The 21,904-nt window shown below is 40.1% G+C and overlaps 1 protein-coding gene across 9 annotated transcripts in view; it reads right to left on the bottom strand.

The window, feature by feature from the left end:
- The window catches only part of WDR33 (WD repeat domain 33), a 119,213-nt gene that overhangs the window by 13,908 nt on the left and 83,401 nt on the right, over positions 1-21,904 (bottom strand). For 7 of the 9 annotated variants that reach the window (XR_014829004.1, XR_014829005.1, XR_014829003.1 and 4 more), the window contains exons 8-16: positions 9,108-9,234; positions 7,346-7,500; positions 7,172-7,250; positions 6,634-6,744; positions 6,178-6,272; positions 5,876-5,962; positions 5,514-5,653; positions 4,244-4,396; positions 2,492-3,580 (exon numbers count right to left, since the gene is read on the bottom strand). Coding sequence is in view for 4 of the 9 variants with exons in the window: in XM_021075457.2 (XP_020931116.1) it covers positions 2,492-3,580; positions 4,244-4,396; positions 5,514-5,653; positions 5,876-5,962; positions 6,178-6,272; positions 6,634-6,744; positions 7,172-7,250; positions 7,346-7,500; positions 9,108-9,234 (2,036 nt within the window). In the remaining 5 variants the exon portion in view is untranslated. Of the gene's footprint in view, positions 1-39; positions 3,581-4,243; positions 4,397-5,513; positions 5,654-5,875; positions 5,963-6,177; positions 6,273-6,633; positions 6,745-7,171; positions 7,251-7,345; positions 7,501-9,107; positions 9,235-21,904 lie in introns of all 9 variants that reach the window. The other 2 variants (XR_014829006.1, XR_014829007.1) reach the window with 2 other exon arrangements.

Raw genomic sequence — 21,904 nt, 5'->3', positions numbered from 1 at the left:
CGGCAGCTACAGTTCTGATTAGACCCCTAGTCTGGGAACCTCCATATGCCACGAGAGCAGCCCAAGAAATGGCAAAAAGACCAAAAAAAAAAAAAAAAAAAAAAAAAAGGTAAAGACCTAGAAGCCTGCCGGGACAGGTAAACTCTGCTCTTGTATCCATGACTCCTTTCAGCTATAGAAAATAATCCATCCTCTCAAAAGATTAGCTGCGTTTGAAAGGTGGGGAACAGGACAGGGTTCCTGATAAGCAAACTGTTCATTCACTGCTCTCTCCTTCACTCCATCTTATCTCTACTGTCTGATTCCCGTAGCTCAGGACCCACTGCTCATTCCCAGCTATGTCACCCAGGATCTCAGGTTCATGGATTCCCGCAGCTTCTGCTCTGATCCTCTTAATCTTCTTGCTCTGCAACCCCAGGGCTCAATACCAGCTTGTCCCTAGTCCTACTATTCTGTCATGTGACCTAGCCATACCTAAATTCTATTTATTCCCCAGACTGTCCAGTGACCTTGGATCTAGTCTCTTGACAAATAAATACACAATCAAATAAATATCTAGTCATTCCTTCATATAAAAAATGCATTTAGTGACTGGACCTACCACAAGAACAGCACAGTTTCAGAACTATCAACAGCAAAACTGCTTTCATAATCCAAACTAGTTACATGAAAAAGCAGCTATGAGCAGATACTCATTTACAGCAATGAAGTTATAAATGGCCATCATTAACTCAATACCAGTGATTTCCATCCTCCTCTGTTTCTTGTCCCTTTTACTTGAGGACAGCTCTTATCAACATCTTTCATGCTATTACCTTAACACTGGAAACAAATTCTTTTAAATTTAACCAATTAAAGCAACTGGTTTAAATAACTAACCTGGTCAAAGTAGAGTCACATTTTAGCATATTAGAAATATGAGCAAAGATTTTCATCAGGCAACTTGTGAGATCTGAAATGCCCTAAAATGTATTAAAGTTCCATTGTCATTCTACCAATATATTCTACAGGTCAATTCCATTTTTTAGAGTCATTTCGCTTTTCATATATAAAATCTTTTACCACATGATACAATAAAGTTACTGAATTGTCCCCAACAGACCTGTCCTCTTGAATCTGACATGTGTATAATTTTAGTCATAAGGTGGTAGCTGAAGTTCATTTAAGTTTTTATCCTTCAAAATGAAAACTGTTAATTCACTAACATAAGGTTGCGTAGGTAAATATTATAAACATACAAATATAGTCTGTATTAATAAAATATATAATACTTTAGTTTTAGGACAGTTCATGATAAACCTAGATTTATTAAACATCCTAAATTCTGAAAAGTGCCCAATAAATTCTGGAAATAAACTCAAATGCCATCAATTTCTTCACTGCTATGACATGTTTAAGTTCTAAAAGGTCTGAAATGTAACACATAATCTATTTTCTGAGCTAGTTATTTTAATTCACTGAATCCGATGGCCATCTTCTCACTACAGACTCTCAGAAGTGCAGTGTGTTCTACATATGCCATCTGAAGCAGGCCCTCTTCCACAGGGGTCGAGTGCCTTTCAGTGAAGACCCAGGGCGTCAACATCAGCTCACTCATTCACTCGTTCCCTTTTGGTTCACAACCGACTTTGAGGACACAAACCCAGTTGTTCATACCCAAATAATGAAATTCAGAAAAAGGTTAAAAACCACAGAGCCAGTGTTCAATCCATTCATGCCCACGTAGTCTTCTGCAATTCAGCACAAGCAAAATGAACACTCCTCGCACCATCTCTCAAGCAACAGTTCAGCAAATGGGTTAAAAAAAATAATAATAAAACTTGACTGATGATAATAGGATCCTCTAAAAAGAGCCAAGAAAATTTATACAGAAATATTCCCTCCTTTAAAAATTTTTATATGTGAACTGAAAAAACTTGAGCATAATTTCACCCAAAGGGTCACCATTTGAAAATGCCCAATTCTGGACTCAGATCTCGAGAAACATTCACTGAAATGAAAATAGTGAGATCTATGGTATACTTGTGAGTTAAACACCTCATACTATGTTAAAAAGTAGAGCCAGCAGGCAGATCAGCAGGCAGACAGGAGGTGGCTCAGTTGTCTGGCAAGCCCATAAAACACCAGCCTATGGAAGAAAGAGCCCAGAAAAGGGAGCAGGGCAGGCTGAGTCACCTATGCTCCCTGCTCAGGGCCACAGCTCTTCTGGAGCCCTGAGACAATTATGAACTGTATCCAATTGAGAGTTCATCTTTTCCGGAAGAAGTCTACTAAAAGACAGAGGTTAAGAAGATTCATACTGTGATATGTTTAGTGGTCTACTTAGTTATTATTTCTTTCTTCAGCCATGATGCTATTCTCAAGCCACCATCACTACTTGAGAAATGTCTATACCAGCTGTGACCATCTTTCACAGCATTTAAAAGTGCTGCCTCAGTGCAGAGTGTATTTTCCCCAAGTGTAATGTTTACAAGTTGGAAATAAATAATACCTGATTGAAGGGGGCCCGGGGCCCATCACCTAGCAGAGCTGTTTTCTGCTGCTGGAATGGTATTGGCCCTTGAGATGGATGTGGCCCTCTTGCCGGGTTCTGCTGTCCCTGAGGTCCAGGGGGCCCTTGCATGCCACCCTGGGGTGGAGGTCCCAAAGAGCCCTGGGGCGGCCCCTGCTGACCTTGTGAGCCTGGAGGCCCTCGCAATTCCTGGGGAGGGCCCAGCATTGATCCTTGGGGTGGAGGCCCCTGCATGCCTCGCATCTCCTGAGGACCTCGCATCTCCTGAGGGCCATGTCCCAGCAGTCCACTTGGAGGATGAGGTCCTCTCATCTCTTGAGGTGGGTGGCCCAGCATCATCCCCTGGGGAGCAGGACCCTGAGTCTCTCGGGGGCCTGGAGGACCCTGCATTCCTCTTGGATTCAATCCCATCAGAGGTCCCTGAGACACAGGGCCTTGGATCCCTTGAGACCCTGGCCCGCCTTGTATCCCATGAGGATGAGGAGGTCCTTGCATTCCTCTGGGACCAGGTGGTCCCTGCATACCTTGAGTACCAGGAGGTCCCTGAGGGCCCAAGTGACCCTGGGGACCAGGTGGGCCTTGGGGGCCTATGTGACCTTGTGGGCCAGGTGGGCCCTGAGGACCCATATGACCTTGAGGACCAGAATTACCCTGTGGTCCAGGTGGTCCTTGAGGTCCTAAAGGGCCATGGGGTCCGGGATGCCTTTGCATTCCTTGGGGCCCATGCATGTCCTGAGGCCTCGGCAACCCTTGGGGCGGGCCCTGGGGTCCCTGTGGTCCCATGAAGCCTTGTGGCCCCCCACCTCCCTGATGCAGTGGAGGACCTTGTGGTCCCATTTGTCCCTGGGGTCCAGGGGGTCTAAATTGTCCTTGTGGACCTGGAGGCCCCATTTGAGCCATGTTCATTGGCATCTGCTGAGATGGATGAGGCTGTTGAAAACCTTGAGGAATCTGAGACATTGGACCTTGTCCTGGAAAGGGCTGGGGTCCCAGAAGAGGGGTTCCGGATGAAGGAGGAGGCTGAATTTGCTCAGCCTGTTTCTGTGCAAGTCTTTCAATTTTCAGTTGCTAAGAAAAAAAAAAAAAAAAAAGAAAGAAAGAAAGAAAAAGCATGCTGATAAGTAAACCAGAGAGAGCCCTTAAAGATGACAATATTGCTATCTCTTATTTCTTTGGGGGAGCCTCAAAACAAACACAGGCTTCGACTGACCTCTCACTACCCCAACAGTAACTAGGTCTCTATGACATCAGATGTGCTGAAGGTGCTCAGGCCTCCAGACTCATGAAGACGTCTTTTTAGGTGCTGGGAAACAGCAATCAGTACTATTTATATGCACCTTCATCAGGGAAAGCCCAACAATTTACTAGTGTTGTAGCATTCTTGGTAGCTGCCAAAGGTATGAAAAATAAGAACAAACCACCTACTCTAGAGCTGACAGAAAAATTATTTTATCTGAGGAAAAGTAAGTGAATCCAAATTAAAAATATGTTGGCTTTGTCTATTAAAAGTGTATATTTAACTTATATCCACTCACTGCTTGACTGATATGGTTTTAAAAGTCTAAGAAACAGGATTCTTTTAGAAACTAGCTTCCTAATGCAGCAATAAAAAATAGTATAGCTCATCAAACCCATGTAAGAGTCCCTGCCCTTCTTTTTAAGAGCATAGCAATAAAAATGTTATCACTACTTTCTTAGATCACCTTGAATCCCCCAAAGAGCTTCACGCACCTCCAGAAGCTGTGGGTTAGTATACTGTAACGTGGCCATCTCTTGCTCAATTTCTGCTTGTGTTTTTTTCTTCTCTTCCAACTTAATGTCTTCTTTTCTGTCATTCAATACCTCATTTGGGGTAGGAATTGGAACCTTATTTTGCATCCAAGCCTTGGGAAGGAAGAGAATATTAACATATACCCTAAGTGTGTAAATTATAATGACAAAATGAAAAAAAACATTTTATAATGTCACTGGCTCCTTTTAACCTGATGAATACAAGTTGGCTCACCAGATAAACAATCTTTTTTTTTTTTTTTTGCATTTTAGGGCTGCACCCGCAGCAAGCACATGGAAGTTCCCAGGATAGGGGTTGAGTCAGAGCTGCAGCTGCCGGCCTACACCACAGCCACATCAACACCAGATCCGAGTCGCATCTTTGACGTACACCACAACTCACACCAACACCAGGTCATTAACCCACTGAGCAATGCTAGGGATTGATCCTGCATCCCATGGATGCTAGTCAGAGTCATTTCCGCTGAGCCACGACAGGAACTCCTTTTTTGTCTTTTTAGGGCCACACCCACAACATATGGAAGTTCTCAGGCTAGGGGTCCAATTGGAGCTGAAGCTGCCAGCCTACAGCACAGACACAGCAACACTACATCCTTTTTCCACTGAGTGAGGGCAGGGATCGAACCCGAGTCCTCATGGATACTAGTCGGATTCGTTCCCACTGCACCACGCCAGAAACTCCAACAACCTTTACTTCTAATGCTAGTTCATAGTGACGTAGAAATGGAGTCAGGCAAGCACATTACTAGGTAGAAATCGCTAGCTGATAAAAGCTGTTAAGATCTCGCATGTTATTAGGATGCAAAGCTTGCCTGCCTCTTCTAAAGGGCACATGTGCTTTGTGTTGAGGGAACAACTAAGTGGAAGACAGACAAAATTACGTTCAAAGAAACATACTCTTTCTGTGCCATGCTTCTCTCTTCTCCCTCTTCTGATAGCTTGGATGATAACAAGTAGGTGAGAACAAAAGATCTAGAGAAGATTCATGACAAGCTTTAGCACTAACTACAAAGGAGCAGATGGGAACTACGTCTAATAATGCTTGAAATATGCGAAGAATGCTTGAAAAAAAAAAGTCTGATACATAATACCTTCAACAGATGAGATCATTCAAGAGAAACCTATTTCTACACTTCAATTAGACTCACTGAGCAGAGTTTCCCAGTGCATGCATGGGTGGGGGAGCAGGGGGACACTTCTAGTTACTCACCTGCTGGAACTGAGCAGGAATAGGTTTTGCATAAGGAACTTTCTTCTGAGGTACTTTTTTCTGATCCTTTTGCATCACCTCCTCCATTCCCCAATCTAAACCTGGAATTGTCATTTCAATTTCGTTTGATTCATCTTTCCCTATAACCATAAAGAGAAGTAGTTAGGCAAGGAAAAGAAAGGGGCCACTTCATCATTTTATTTTTGGAAGAACAGAGTCTAAATATTATGCAGTTCACATCACTTTTATCAACATTTCTCAACATAAATCATTTGGCATTTTCAAAAGAATTCAATATCATGATGATAAGAAATAGGTAAAATTATAGAAAAAGTAAAATTTATAGGAACAACTTCTCTTACCCATCTGTTCTTGTTCCATAGCTAATTTTAGTTGTTCTGGTATTCCCATCCCTGGAATTACTGCTAGGCTATTAGGTTCAAGGTCATCTATAAATAGGAATAGAATACAGCCATTGTCAATAGAGATGTTATAAATGAAGTGGGCCAATAAAATTAACACCTTATAAAAATGAAAATGATTGCTGGTGATTTATAAATCAATAAACTTTAAAACTAAAATAGTTTCCCATAATCTTTCCAATACCTAACACTTTTATAACAAGAATATCAGATTTCAAAGGATAAACATGCAAGAACCTTACCATATTCTACTCCATCTTCAGACATTCCAGGTAATAGGTTTAAATTGTATCGATCTCGCATTTTATCACCTGGTCGGTTTCGGGTCCAAAATTTGCTATCAAAATAAAAGTATTGGAGGGGGAGGAGAAGAGCATGATTTCAATGTATCTCTGGGCACTTAATAGTATGAAACAGGCCTCTGGCAAAACAACAAAATTTTACAATGCCTTATTTTAAAAACATTTACTGTAAAAAAAGATTTTTTTATCAGATGGAAAAACAAAATTCAAATAGCAAAGTCATATTCAACACCCAATCTCCTTGTAATTATGTATTATAAACCATTACAAACAGGTCCCTAAGAATAAGTTAGAGTATAAATTAACACATTTATCTACCAATAAAATAAACATACATTTATCACCCACTGCTCTATGAAGACAGTAATTCCTTCTTATTCTTGACATACAGCTTACCTAGTGTGGTCATTTGAGCCTGAGCAGAGAATATGTCCAAGAGGATGCCAAGCCAGACTCCAGATCATTCCTTCATGGGCCATCTCCATCCCTCCCACTTCTTTCTCTACCCTGTAACAGCACCACAGAAAGTAGTTTTTTTCACATAAATTACCCAACCCCTCCCCAGCCAGAAAAGACATTTTCTTTTAATGTAACACAAAGTGACAAAAGTCTGTTACTTTAAATCTAGTCAATTCCACATGTTTCAGAGATACTGATTAGTCATCATAATATATTCCTTGATCCAAAGAGCACCTCCTCAAGGGGGGAAATGCTTCAGAAATGACCTCACCACAAGTAATAAGAATTAGGTTTCACTCCCCCTTCATGACCTCTACAACCAAAAAGAGAAGTGGTAAGTTTTCTATTCCAAACTGGGTTTACAGATAAGTACATATGAACACTTAAGAAAAACATAACACACTATTATGTTTTACACTATCAGGAGCTCGCATCATAAAATGTACAACTTCTGTGCAAAATAAGCGCCACATACCCAACATGCCAAAATAACAAAGAGCCATCAGATCCTCCACTGGCAAAAAGACCTTCATGAACAGGATGCCAGGCCACAGCTGTAAACAAAAACAAGGAGAAGGACAAAACTATTTATTATAGGATCTCAGAGCACTACAGTAATAGGATGAGAAGTATTATCACAACCACCGACCTGTAGCCTCTTTCTTATGACCTCGGAAGACTTGAAGCTCTTCCTTCAGGTTTCGTATGTCGAAAAGTTTACAGAGATGGTCACGTGATGCTGTGAGTAGCCAGTTGCCATTGAGATTTAATTTCACTTCCATTACAGTGTTTTTATGGGCATGGCTAGAAACAAAATACCAAGAAAATAATCTGTCAGAATTCGAAACAAGTATCAATCAAAACAATGGCTATTTTTCTTGAAAAGCAGATGGCTGTCAAGATGGCAAGAAGTTGAGCCTAGAAGTAATAAAGCATGTAACAATCCAGGACCACAAGAATATGTCAAAGACAGAAATAATGTCCATTATCTAAGCACAGGTTTCATTAACCAGTTAAAATATCTTCAACTGGATAGAAAAGTTTATCTGTGAAGAAGGGGAAGCACTTGAACACATAATGTTCAATAAAGCTCATTAAACTAAAAATTTGGGAGTTTCCATCGGGGCGTAGTGGTTGACGAATCCAATTAGGAACCATGAGGCTGCGGGTTCGACCCCTGGCCTTGCCCAGTGGGTTAAGGATCCGGCGTTGCCATGAGCTGTGGTGTAGGTCACAGACACGGCTCAGATCCGGCGTTGCTGTGGCTCTGGCGTAGGCCGGTGGCTATAGCTCCGACTGGACCCCTAGCCTGGGAATCTCCATATGTCAGGGGAGTGGCCCTAGAAAAGGCAAAAAGACAAAAAACCCCAAAAAAACCAACTTTAAAAATTCAATGTAACTGTTCTCATTAAGCCAAAGCATAAAAAAGGGCACAAGACAGTTTGAAGGTTAAACTAAAGACTGAGCAACAGATGAGGCCTAAACAACACACATCTCCAAGAAGCACCATTCACAAGGTCAATTCCTGTGTGGCCACTGGAATTGTGCAATAAGGCAGCCTTGCTCCAACCAGCTCAGCCCCAACCAGAGGGATAGAGCTGCTTAGTCCAAAAAAACATTAAAAACATACTGATAGGGAGTTCCCGTCGTGGCGCAGTGGTTGACAAATCCGACTAGGAACCATGAGGTTGCGGGTTCCATCCCTGGCCTCACTCAGTGGGTTAAGGATCTGGTGTTACTGTGAGCTGTGGTGTAGGTTGCAGACGCGGCTCGGATCCCGAGTTGCTGTGGCTCTGGCGTAGGCTGGCAACTACAGCTCCAATTAGACCCCTAGCCTGGGAACCTCCATATGCCGCAGGAGCAGCCCAAGAAATGGCAAAAAAACAAAAAACAAAAAAACAAAACAAAACATACTGATAGAACTGTGAATATTTACAGATAATTCAAAGAGAAAATTTTATGATGTGGCTGCATCATAACTAACTAAACACCTCACACAAAACATGAGAACTGATTCAAAAATGGAGGGGAAATTCTCTATAAATAGATGTAGTGAGATGGAGAAAGCTGGGCTGTGTCTAATAAATAGCAACTCCACACTGTGCCAAAATTTATTATAATGAGGAGATGGTAAGCTAGATTAGCAATAACCACCTCCTCCTCCCCATCCCTCTGCCCCCATGATACCCAAATTTAATTTAGATATATGTGGCAGGAGAAAAATCAAGCTTCATTTTATTAGCAATTTAGAGAGAAATCATATTTAATAAATAAGAGGGCTATAAGCAAAAGTCCATCTGCTGTCTATACTACTTTTTCCAGGAATATGAGGAACGAAAGCTAAAAGCTAAAGAATACAAGCTGCTTTGTTCTCCTTGTTTAGGGGCCAAGGTGAAGCTCGTAACACTTACAGTGTTGCAAGACTCTGCCCAGTCTTGGGGTCCCAAAACTTGATTGGCTGTTGACTATCTTTACTTCCTGAAACAACTAACCCTTTTGTTGGATGCCAGTCTACACATTTCACATCAGCACCATGCCCTGTTGGAAACAAGATAAAAACATAATCAGAAGAGATGTTTAAAGCAGGACTCCATTCTACTTTAAACCAAAGTAGAGAAACCTATTAAATGTTTTGATCCTAGTGCTCAGTCATTAACTCTTTGGTCTTTGCATCTGGAAGACCTGGGATACAGCAACCTCTCTTTCTATACCACGATGCACAGGAACCATTCCTCTTCTCGCCTACTTGCTGCTAGGCCAGTCAAGACTTTTTGGAAGCTGCACCTCTCAAGGCCCCAGCATATAAAGTTTTTCAGGAGTTCCCGTCAGGGCTCAGCGGAAATGAATCTGACTAGCATCCATGAGGACGCAGGTTTGATCCCTGGCTTTGCTCAGTAGGTTACGGATCCAGCATTGCTGTGAGCTGTGATGTAGATCACAGACTCAGCTCGGATCCTGCACAGCTGTGGCTGTGGTGTATGCTGGCAGCTACAGCTCCAATTCCACCCCTAGGCCTAGGAACCTCCATATGCCACAGGTGCGCCCCCCCCCCCAAAAAAAGACAAAAAATAAAAAATAAAAGGGAGTTCCCTTCGTGGCTCAGCAGTTGATGAACCCGACTAGATTCCATGAGGATGTGGGTTCGATCCCTGGCCTTGCTCAGTGGGTTGGGGATCTGGCATTGCCATGAGGTGTTCCATGTTGCTATGGCCATGGTATAGACCAGCAGCTGTAGCTCCAATCTGACCCCTAGCCTGGGAACTTCCAGATGCCAAGGGTGCGGCCTTAAAAAAGAAAAAAAAGAAAAAGCTTTTCAAACTCCTCATGACCTTCAATGTACTGTCCTAATTCCTAGACACAATACTATCATTCGCTTTATTTTTTTGTCTTTTGTCTTTTTAGGGCCGAACCCGAGGATATGGAAATTCCCAGGCTATGGGTACAATCAGAGCTGTAGCTGCTGGTTCATGCCACAACCACAGCAACTCGGAGTCCAAGCCACATCTGTGACTTATACCACAGCTCATGGCAATGCCGGATCCTTAACCCACTGAGCAAAGCCAGGGATCGAACCCATGTCCTTATGGGTATGAGCTGGGTTCGTTAACCACTGAGCCGTGATAGGAACTCTTTGTCATTCACTTTAGCATTCCCACTCTGCAGGAATTCCTATAAATCAAGAGTCCTAAATTGAGATTTAGACACCAATTTCTGGATGTGATAACAGGAAAGTATTCCATCTTTCTAATCCCATTTGTTGAAATGCAGGAGAAACATAATCCTGCTTCACTGCGTATGTCAGATGAAATGATAATAAAAGCGAGTCTATTGAGTACTCACTATATGGTTTGGCAGTGTGTTGAGCACTTATAAGCATCATCTCTTTCAATCCCCTCAAAATTGTGAACAGGAGCTGGAATCTGAATCTAGTCTCCAAGAATACAGAGATCATTCTCTTAACCACTGTGCTAGAGCATAAGGTTACTTCAAAATGTAACAGACTGTTAATAAAAATCGCTGAAGTGAAAATCAGAATTTATAAAACTGGGGGAAAAAATGAGCATGATTTTTGAAAACCCAGGTGCTGTACAAAAAGAGCCTCAGAGTATTTTATATAGCAAATGTGCTAAGAAGCAGGTGAACAGTGAGGTAAACAGCTTTTGAAACAGCTCCTTTTCTAACCTGGATCAAATCCAGCTTTTAGGAAGTATGAGTTGGGAAGGAGGAAGGATACAGAAGGACAGAAAAACAAGCAAGTAGTGAAGAAAGAGACGGTTCTGGATGTACTGGAGAGTGACTGTGCCCCAGCAGAGAAGGGGAATTCACATCTCAAACAGACAAGGATTTATCTACAAAGCATTCCCCATGCTGGTAAGCACTAGGTAGATACCAGCTATCTGGAGGACAGTTTGGAAATGTGTATTCAAAGCATGCAAAGTACAATAATCCCACAACTCTATGTCTCAGAATTGATCATAAGGATATAACGGGTGTCTGGAAAGATTAGCTTACAAGGATGTTTACCAATACAGTTTATTTTTAAACCCCCTTGAATAGGAAATAAATATATTACAAAATAATTTCAGTATGGCATATGTGCTCAATGGAATATGATGTACCTACTACAAATGGTAATTATACAGATAATAATGTTCATGATACTAAGTTTATTTAAAAAAAAAAACCAGTGTGTATGGCATTCCTGATGCCTTACTGTAAAAGGCAAATTAATAACATGAATGGCTATGTGTGCACATCACTATAGAGACAAAAAAAAAAAAAAAAAAAAAAAAGGCAAGAAGCCTAGATACTAAGTTAACAGAAATGATATTAAGCTGGGTGATAGTTTTAAGATAACCTCATTTCTCTGTGTCTTCTATTTTTATAATTCCTACAATAAATACATATTATTTTGTAACTAGGATCTGAATGTGGGAAAGGGGAAAGAGATTTTGCTGTTACCTTAATATTTTATTAAAAAAAAGTGAGGGAGTTCCCATCGTGGCGCAGTGGTTAACGAATCCGACTAGGAACCATGAGGTTGCGGGTTCGGTCCCTGCCCTTGCTCAGTGGGTTAATGATCCGGCGTTGCCGTGAGCTGCGGTGTAGGTCGCAGACACGGCTCGGATTCTGCGTTGCTATGGCTCTGGTGTAGGCCAGTGGCTACAGCTCCGATTCAACCCCTAGCCTGGGAACCTCCATATGCCGCAGGAGCGGCCCGAAGAAATAGCAAAAAGACAAAAAAAAAAAAAAAAAAAAGTGAGGATGGAAAAACTGAATAGAAATACAATTCAGTCCCCTAGCCCCTTGCTTGCCTTAAGAACTTTTAATGTTATTAACAATTTGATCCTAAAAAGATATAGCCAGGGAATTTAAAAACCTTATGGGTCAGTATCAACTAAAATTAAATACTATCTGCGTGTGTATGTACATATATATATACATACATATATATTATACATTATACATATATATTATACACACATTATACATTATACATATATATTATACATATACATACGCATGTATATATGTATATATACAAATATATTTTAAACCAAATTTGAATAGAAAGCACTTTTAAAATGTGATGCACTACACAATAAATTCTTAGCTGTCACCCCTACCCTCACTGTCCCTGGAGCATTTTTATGACATAAAGAAAGTATATCTGGGAGTTCCCATCATGGCGCAGTAGAAAGGAATCCGACTAGGAACCATGGGGTTGCAGGTTCGATTCCCTGGCCTTGCTCAGTGGGTTAAGGGTCTGGTGTTGCCATGAGCTATGGTGTAGGTCACAGATGAGGCTCGGATCTGGCATTGCTGTGGTTGTGGCGTACGCCGGCAGCAACAGCTCCAATTGAACCCCTAGCCTGGGAACCTCCATACGCCGAGGGTGTGGCCCTCAAAAGACAAAAAAAAAAAAAAAAGTATATCTGTTTAAAGAAGTGTATAAAAAAACAAATAAAAAAAACTATCAACCCATAAGAAAGGAACAACAAAACATAATTTAGCTGCTTTAATTTTGTTTTCTAAAATATTTAAGTAGGAGTTCCTGTCGTGGCACAGCGGAAATGAATCTGACTAGGAACCATGAGGTTGCGGGTTCGATCCCTGGCCTTGCTCAGTGGGTTAAGAATCCGGCATTGCTGCAAGCTGTGAGGTAGGTAGCAGACGGGGCTTGGATCTGGTGTTGCTGTGGGTCTGGCGTAGGCCAGAGGCTACAGCTCCAATCTGACCCCTAGCCTGGGAACCTTCATATGCCACGGGTTGCAGCCCTAAAAAGACAAAAATAAATAAATAAATAAATATTTAAGTAGAATTTAAACAAATGAGAACTCCTATCCATCCTTTTCTATTAAATGAATATCCATATACATTACTAATGTAAATCAAACTGACCAGAACTGTATTGTTCACTGTCTCTAATAATAAAAATACTATTAGCAAACACATATACTTCTTCTATATGGTACTATTCTAAGCAAAGCAGATTATATGATTACAAATAACTTGCCCATGATTATACAGTTGATATGTGGCAGAGCAGAAATCTAAATGTAGGGAGCTGGAACCCCAAGCCACTGCTCTTAATAACTATTGTATACTGCCTACATGTGAAAGGTTAGTTTAAGAGTTAGAGAAGGAAAACAAAAATATGTATCTTCCTATCTGTTTCTCTATGAATAAAGACTCACCAACGGACTGGCACATGCAGACAGGTACTGAAATAGAAGGGGAACCACTCAATCCTTTACACTATTTTACTTTTTTCTTTTTTTTGGGGGGGGGGGTGGGCTATACCCACAGCATAAAAAAAGCTCCCAAGCCAGGGGTGGAATCTGCACCACAGCAGTGACAAGGCTGGACCACCAGGGAACTCCAACATTATTTTACTTTTGTGCTATGTACATGTATTATCTACTTTTTAAAAATTAATTGCAAACAAGTAAAATAATCTAACAGAATATATACAAAAAGTATGTGCAGCTTGCAAATATTTGTGGCTTTAAAGGAGAAACACATACATTGGCTCAAAAATGCATAAAATGTGTCTGAAAGAATACACAAGAATCTGGTATTAACTGCCTTCAAGGAGGGGAACTGGGTACCATGGGAACAGGGTGAAGAGTGTTCACTAATTTTTTAATATTGAAATACATGAGTGCTCTAATGAGAAAAAAATTCAATGATAGAATTTAATTTACTAAGTAACAGGGGGTTAACTAGAAAGTGGATATGAAATCTCCACAAGTAACATATATCATTTTTGTAAGTTTTCATGAAAAAGAGGAAAATAAACAGATTAAGCTAGCATAGAAGCAAACTGAGAGGCAACTGCTTCCTTTTCCAGGGAAAAAATTTACTGAATTCCCAATGAAGTGACAAAACTATTTCAAATTATAAAATCTGACCTTCTCATATCAATGTGATATATGTGGATCAGAAGAATCAGCCTAGTAGAAATTTATTCTAAGAAGTTCCTGTTGTGGCGCAGTGGAAACGAATCCAACTAGGAGCCATGAGATTGTGTTAAGGATCCAGTGTCGCCGTGAACTGCGGTATAGGTTGCAGATGTGGCTCAGATTCAGCATTGCTGTGGCTGTGGTGTAGGCTGGCGGCTACAGCTCCAATCAGTCCCCTAGCCTGGGAACCTCCATATGCTGCATGTGTGGCCCTCAAAAGACAAAAAAAAAAAATTATTCTAAGAAAATAATTTTAAAGGACTTTTAAAATACTTTTATTTTAAAAGATGGTATTTGAAGCCTTGTTCATAAAAGAGAAAAAAGTATAAAAATTTTTAGAACTGTGCCATAGCCCCAAAATTGAATATATAACTATTAAAATGAAGATTCTGGGAATAAAGAAAAATGCTTATTAAAAAGCCTAACTTTTTTTTGGAAAAAAAAACTTTAACTTTTAAAAAGCAAACAATACATGCACAAACTGTGCATATAAGGATGATTATAAAAATGTATATGTATAATTACAAAAATGTAGATACAAATAAATAGGAAATGAAAATTATATTGGGATAGTGAGAACAAAGGTAAAGTTCTTCTATTCACATTTCCTATAATGTGATATTATGGTTTGAACCATAAATTACATGGGTTAGATCTGTGTGTGTGAACTTATTTTTTTTTTAAATGAGAAAAAAATGGAAGTTACTATGCTAGGTAATATCTTATCCATCAAATTAGCAAAAATTAAAATGGGTGACACTCAGTATTAATAAGAGTTACAGTGCATAACTGGTTGGAAAGGCAGTTAATACTATTTTTCGGGGAGGACATTTGGCATGTTAAATGCTCATAGTCTTTGTTTCTTTTTTTACTGCCACATTTGTGGCACATGGAAGTTCCCAGGCTTGGGGTCGAACTGGAGCTGCAACTGAGGCCTATGCCACAGCCAAGGCAACATCAGATTCAGGCTGCAACTGCAACCTACACCACAGCTTATGGCAATACAGATTCTTAACCCACTGGGTGAGGCCAGGGATCAAACCCATTTTTTAACGGATACTATGTCAGGTTCTCAACCTGATGAGCCACAGTGGAACCCCTCTCACAGTCTTTTTTTTTTTTTTTTTGTCTTTTTGTCTTTTAGGGCCGCACCCACGGCATATGGAGGTACCCAGGCTAGGGGTTGAATTGGAGCTGTGGCTCCCAGCCTACACCACAGCCACAGCGACGCCAGATCCGAGCCACATCTGTGACCCACACCACAGCTCACCTCAATGCCAGATCCTCAACCCACTGAGCAAGGACAGGGATCGAACCTGCAACCTCATGGTTCCTAGTCAGATTTGTTTCCGCTGCGCCACAACGGGAACTCCCCAGTCTTTTAATTCTATAATTCCTGTTAGGAATTTACCCTATGTTAGTAGCTGTAAAAGCACACCACAATGTATATACAAAGACAGCGATTGCATCTTGTTTGAATTCTAAGACTGGGAACAACCAAAATATTAATCAATGAAGGAAAATTTAGAAAAATTAAGATAAATTTATATAGTTGAATACAAAATAGTTGTGAAAACTGAAAGAGGAAACTTTGGAGTGATAGAAATGTTATGTGTCTTGATTATAGCGGTGGTTACAAAAATGAAGCAGTGAGAAGGAACTTTTTGGAGGGACTGAAATGTTCTAGATCTTGATTATGGTGTGTGTATATATATGTATATCTATATATCTATATCTATATATATCTGTCAAAATTCATAGAACTGTACACCTAACATTATCACATGTAACTTATTCCTCAAAAAGCCTGACTTTTAAAAAATATAAGCAAGAGTTCCCGTTGTGGCTCAGTGGTTAACGAATCTGACTAGGAACCATGAGGTTGCAGGTTCGATCCCTGGCCTTGCTCAGTGGGTTAAGGATCTGGCGTTCTGTGAGCTGTGGTGTAGGTTGCAGACACAGCTCGGATCCCGCGTTGCTGTGGCTCTGGTGGAGGCCGGGGCTACAGCTCCAATTTGACCCCTAGCTTCGGAACCTCCATATGCTGCGGGAGCGGCCCAAGAAATGGCAAAAAGACAAAAAAAAATTAAAAAATGAAATAAATAAAAAATGTAAGTAGACGGAGTTCCCATCGTGGCTCAGTGGTTAACGAATCCAACTAGGAACCATGAGGTTGCGGGTTCCATCCCTGGCCTCGCTCAGTGGGTTAAGAATCCGGTGTTGCTGTGAGCTGTGGTGTAGGTTGCAGACACGGCTCGGATCCCTCATTGCTGTGACTCTGGCGTAGGCTGGTGGCTACAGCTCCGATTAGACCCCTAGCCTGGGAACGTCCATATGCCACGGGTGTGGCCCTAGAAAAGACAAAAAGACAAAAAATATATATACATATAAGCAGAGGAGTTCACAATGTAGCAACGTGGGTTAAGAATCGGACTGCAGTGGCTTGTTCACTGCAGAGGTGCAGGTTCAATCTCCGGCCAGTGCAGTGGGTTAAAGGATCCAGCTTTGCCATAGCCAATGTGTAGGTTGCAGCTACAGCTCAGATTCAATCCCTGGCCTGGGAATTTACATATGCCACAGGTGCAGTCATAAAAAAATAAATAAATGAAAAACAAAAATAAATTTAAGCAGAAAAGCAAGGCATAATTTAGCCCCATCTGTAAAAAAGAAAATTTAAGCCAGTACTAGTTTTTTAGAAGAAATGGCATGGAAATAAGAAGGCATTTACTCTTCTGTACTGCTTGAAGTTTTTTTGTTTTGGGGGGGGAGTTTTTTTGGCCACACCAGCAGCATATGTGAGTTCTCAGGCCAAGGATCAAATCTGAGCCACAGCTGCAACCTATGCCACAGCTGTGGCAATGCTGGATCCTTAACCCACTGAGTCATGGTGGAAACTCTCCTGAAGTTTTTAGAATGTGTTTTTATTACTTTATTCAGTGTCAACTGCCTCTGATTTCCTTCTATTCAAAACTCAAAGGAATGACTGATATGAATTAGTGCATTTGTTTGCCAATACGTAACTAACCAGAGCCTATGGTCCCAGGAAGATGTGCCTCAGAGCCTCAGTAGGGATGCATGCTTTTTTCATCAAAAGCTCTTGCACTTGGTATTGCTGAGTTAAGTTTCAAGAATATTATGGGTTATCAATTTCAACCACTAACCTTCAAGAATGCCTTTACACCAATTTTTATCATTTCAAAGGTTCAGACTTTCAAGATAAAATCAAAGTTCTTTGTTATCCCCAAATATGGAAATTTAAAGAATGTAGTAGTATTTGCAACAGTGAAGCAATTAATAACAGACTTAATGGAAAATCATTCAAATGACAGCTGATTTCACAGCCTCGTGACCTGATATTTTAGCAGTAAAAAAAAAATCTTGCTAATGGCTTAAGATTTTAGGACTGAAAACTTCTTGCCAACGAGAGACCAACTATTTTTTAAAGTGGCATTTAAGTTTTTCGGAATCGAGCTCATAAAAAAAATACAAAAACTCTTACCACCACCAAACTGTTCCAGACACTCTAAGGCCTAACACAAGAACAATGCGGAGCCCTGCAGGGAACTGACAGGAGTCTATAGGTGGACTATAGTAAACCCATATGATCCTCAGTAGGACAGCAGAGCTTTAAGAAGCTAGTGATGTAGGCACATGGTTACCAGGTAAGAACCCCAGGATCCCTGGGAAAGATCACAAGTACCTCAGCCAGACTTGACTGCAACTAGAAATGGGGGATATGCTTAAAGAAAGATTTCAATATTGAGACCTGACAGTAAAACTGATTATTTCTAAAATATCCCAAGAGTTGCGGTTGTGGCTCAGCAGTAATGAACCTGACTAGTATCCATGAGGAGGCAGGTTCGATCCCTGGTCTCACTCATGGAGTTAAGGATCCAGCATCACCCTGAGCTGCAGTGTAGGCTGAGGTGTGATTCAGATCTGGCATTGCTGTGGCTGTGGCGTAGGCCAGCAGATGCAGCTCTGATTCAACCCCTAGCCTCAGAACTTCCATATGCCGTAGGTGCAGCCCTAAAAAAAATAAAATACAATTTTTAAAAAGTCCCAGTTGTACATCATTATATGTGAATAAGACTGCCGTGATAAATCTATGTGTGAAATTCCCTTTAAATGCTTATAAATACCTAATGCTTATAAATTTATCCTGCACTGTTCAATGTAGTAGCTATTCGCCCCATGTGTCTATTTAAATTAATTTTAATTTTAAATTAGTTTCCTTGGTCACACTATGACATTTCAAGTGTTCAACAGTCATATATGCATAATGGCTAGCATAATGGACGGCATTTAATAAACAGAAAATATTTCTTTCATCATAAGAAGTCCTATTGGAAACCCTAGTTTAGACTGCAGTTAGCCATTTTAGAGAAAGTTTCTCCTTAAATTCCCATGATCATACTATTTTTATTCACTATCTCAGTTACACAATGAATAGCAACACAAAACTTATCTTCAGTTGACACTAGAGCTTGGAAAGACCTGCAGAGTTACATAGCCTTGTAATTTTTACAAGAGAAAACTGAGGCCTATTGGAGTGAGGCCAGTGGCCGGAGGTGGCCAGCATTGCCTTCTACCCATTCCTGGCTTCCCTCATCTCACTAAATACAACATCCAAGTGAAGTGGCGCAATAGTTCCTTTTGTTTCACTTATCAATCAACTTTTGCTTTCTGAAACGGAACTGAGGAGGGTGCAGAAAGCCAACTTCTATACACCTTCTATCCATCTCTCAGAACTATACAAGGAAAGAAATTAGGTGTAATATCTAACAATTAACACATAAATAAGAGTTATTTTAACTATCTGATTAATAATCAGATTAATTCTGAAGATGAGGGTCTTATTAAGACTAGAGGAATGACCTAACTCCACCCAAAGAAATTCCAAATTAATCTAACCATCCTAGGTTAATTTCAGAGTTTAAGCCTCGAGGGCAATGAGTTTTGCATCATTTCTTAGCTACCAAAACATTCCCTCAGGGTTCTGGCATTTCTGGGATATAGGTGACACTGCTTTGTGGCCGTGTGTGACATATCAGAATTGTTTAGTTTATTACTTCATAATAATTATTTGCAGAAAGCAACCATTAATTGTGCACTAGAATTTATGTTGAATGGGGAGGTAAACAATAACTGTGCTTATTCCACTTGAGCATTCTTTCACACATTCATTCATCTTTCACTAATCCAAAGTAAGTGTGCTGGAGTTCCCCTCACGGGTCTCAGAAATGAAACTCACTAGTGTGTATGAAGACGCAGGTTCGATCCCTGGCCTCACTCATCGGGTTAAGGATCCAGCGTCACCCTGCGCTGTGGTGTAGGTCACAGACGTGGCTTGAATCCCATGTTGCCATGGCTGTGGCGTAGGGCCCTAGCTGATTTGACCCCTAGCCTGGGAACCTCCATATGTCATGGATGTGGCTGTAAACAGGCAAAAAATGAAACAAAATAAACAAACAAAAAGTAATTGTGCTCAATAAACATTTCCTGGGCTCCTCCTGAGTGTTCTGTCTCTAAAACATGTGATTGCCAAAAGAAACAGAAGTGAACACGGGGAGAGTATTTGCAGAATCACACCATCCAGGTATAACTTTTAAGTTAATACTTAGGGAAAAAAAAGTTTTACAAATATAGACTGAAATTAAGCTAGCAAACAGCTAATGCAAGTTTTTTAGGGACCTTTCTGCACGCACACACACACACACAAAAGGAGAAAAAACAACTATGCTTGAAACAGCAAAGTGAGGAATGCAAAAGAGATTTTTTCCTAATCAATGACAAAATGCTTAATGTGGTGGTGGTCGGTGTTTTTAGAGGAGATCTAGAAATATGATGTAGACCCCTTAATGAACCCTAAAATTCTAAGAATAACAGGATAGATGGTTTAGTCTTCAGTTATTTGATGAACAGGTCTAGACTGACTTTTGTAGAAAATGGAGCATTCCTTTACTAATAATTTCCTATCTCAGAATTATAAAATGTAGTGCAGTGAGGGCTGAAGCCAGTAAGGAAACAGGGCTGTTTCTAGACTCTTCCTTATAGGAGGAGGACGCCTGGCTCCTGTCAAACTGTTTGTAAACTTTGCGTGCCTGTGCATTTTTTAAGAACCTCATCTCTCCATAGCCTCACCAGATCAGATCCTAAGGGACCTATTATCCTACACAGGTAAAAAGCCCTGCCTTAAGACAATGCATATGATCCCAAGGTTCGGTGAACAGTCTGAAAATCAATATACAGAGTTTTATTTCAAGGTCAGAAATAGTGTCCATTTTCCCATTTTATTTTTACTGGATCAGACCATTATATGAACAAATCTTAAGAAAAATTTCTTTTTTACATAACTTACAAAAAGCACCAAGATTTTCTAATACAAGAAGGGAAAAAAGCAAACAAAATTCAAGTACCATCTTGTACAACATTAACAGTTGAAGAACTGTTATTCAAAACTGTGTCAAACATTAACAACAAACTTGGGCTACTTCTAGCCACAAAAACATAAAATGTAACAGATTAGTTTAAGGCAAAGGGTATGTGTTGCCATGGTCCACAGCCAGACAGCTCAGTAGATGAGTAGAATCAAAAATTTTAAAAATTAAGGAGCATAAATAACTTGTACATTGGTCAATGAATGTGCAATTTATTAACATTGTACCTTCCCATTTTGCAGAATGATTTTAAATTCGATTCAACACTGAACACCAACTGGAAGTAATTACTATCTTTGTCATCTAAGTCTAGAAAATAACATTAGTTAAGAACTATAAAACTAAATAGAAAATCAATTTTGCAAAGAGTACACCTCTTGGCAGTGTTTACATGAAGCATATTCAAGCAACAATAGTGCACAGAACAAGGGGTGAAGGGTTTCTCTGGTCAGATAGCTAGGCAATGCTGAATTTTAGAAACCAACAAGTTTCTTCCCAAGTCTGAGAACCTTCAGTGTAGGTATATGTATTACAGATCTATAGGTGAGAATTTCATCTTGAGTCTCTTTTTCTTACAGTACTTCCAAGTCCCCAAAGACCAGTAAGCACAATTTTGAAATGCTAGCTTATTATGTGGTCTGGCAGTGATGAATCTAAATTCAGGTCAGCAGACACTTCTGAAGAAGGAGAAGTGTAGTGGAGAGGAGCAAGTAAAGGGACCTTTAACCATATCTGTAATGTGTTCTTCTTTTTAACATTCAGAAATAAGTATGGCAAAATATAAGGATTTGACAGAGCTGAGTGGTAACACCCAAGTGTTTGTCAGGTTATAAAGAACTGTGAAACATATGATGTCAGAAGAGCATCCAGTATATAAACAACAACAACAAAAATGGCATAGGAGGAAAATACATCAGAAATTTGCCAATCTCCTCTTAATGCACACATTTAATTTGCATATGCAGCTAATGGTTTCTATTTATGTGTCATGTATTCACATGATACTGACAAAGGCTGACCTAAAAGAACTTGTCAAGTAAAATTGAAAATTAAGCATTAATGCCACGTAACTACTTCTGGCATAAAGTGATTACAAAGTTTATGAATATATGACTAAATATGTAATTTCTGAGTCCAATAAAAACATATACAGACATAAGCTTTGCTGAAACTTTCATGTCACACTGCTGTTAAACACATACACTAATGTGAGGAAAGGGTATAAACAGAGAAAAGCACAATTTCCATTTGAGTCAGGTTTAAAAATGTATTTAAAAAAAATCTTGGGGATATGAAAAAAAA

Source organism: Sus scrofa, chromosome 15 (assembly GCF_054392235.1).
Source record: "Sus scrofa isolate SSC_HxYL_T2T_F1_AM1 chromosome 15, Sscrofa_HxYL_maternal_Yorkshire_Landrace_v2.0, whole genome shotgun sequence".
Lineage (NCBI taxonomy): Eukaryota > Metazoa > Chordata > Mammalia > Artiodactyla > Suidae > Sus > Sus scrofa.
This window is presented reverse-complemented; position numbering and strand designations above follow the sequence as displayed.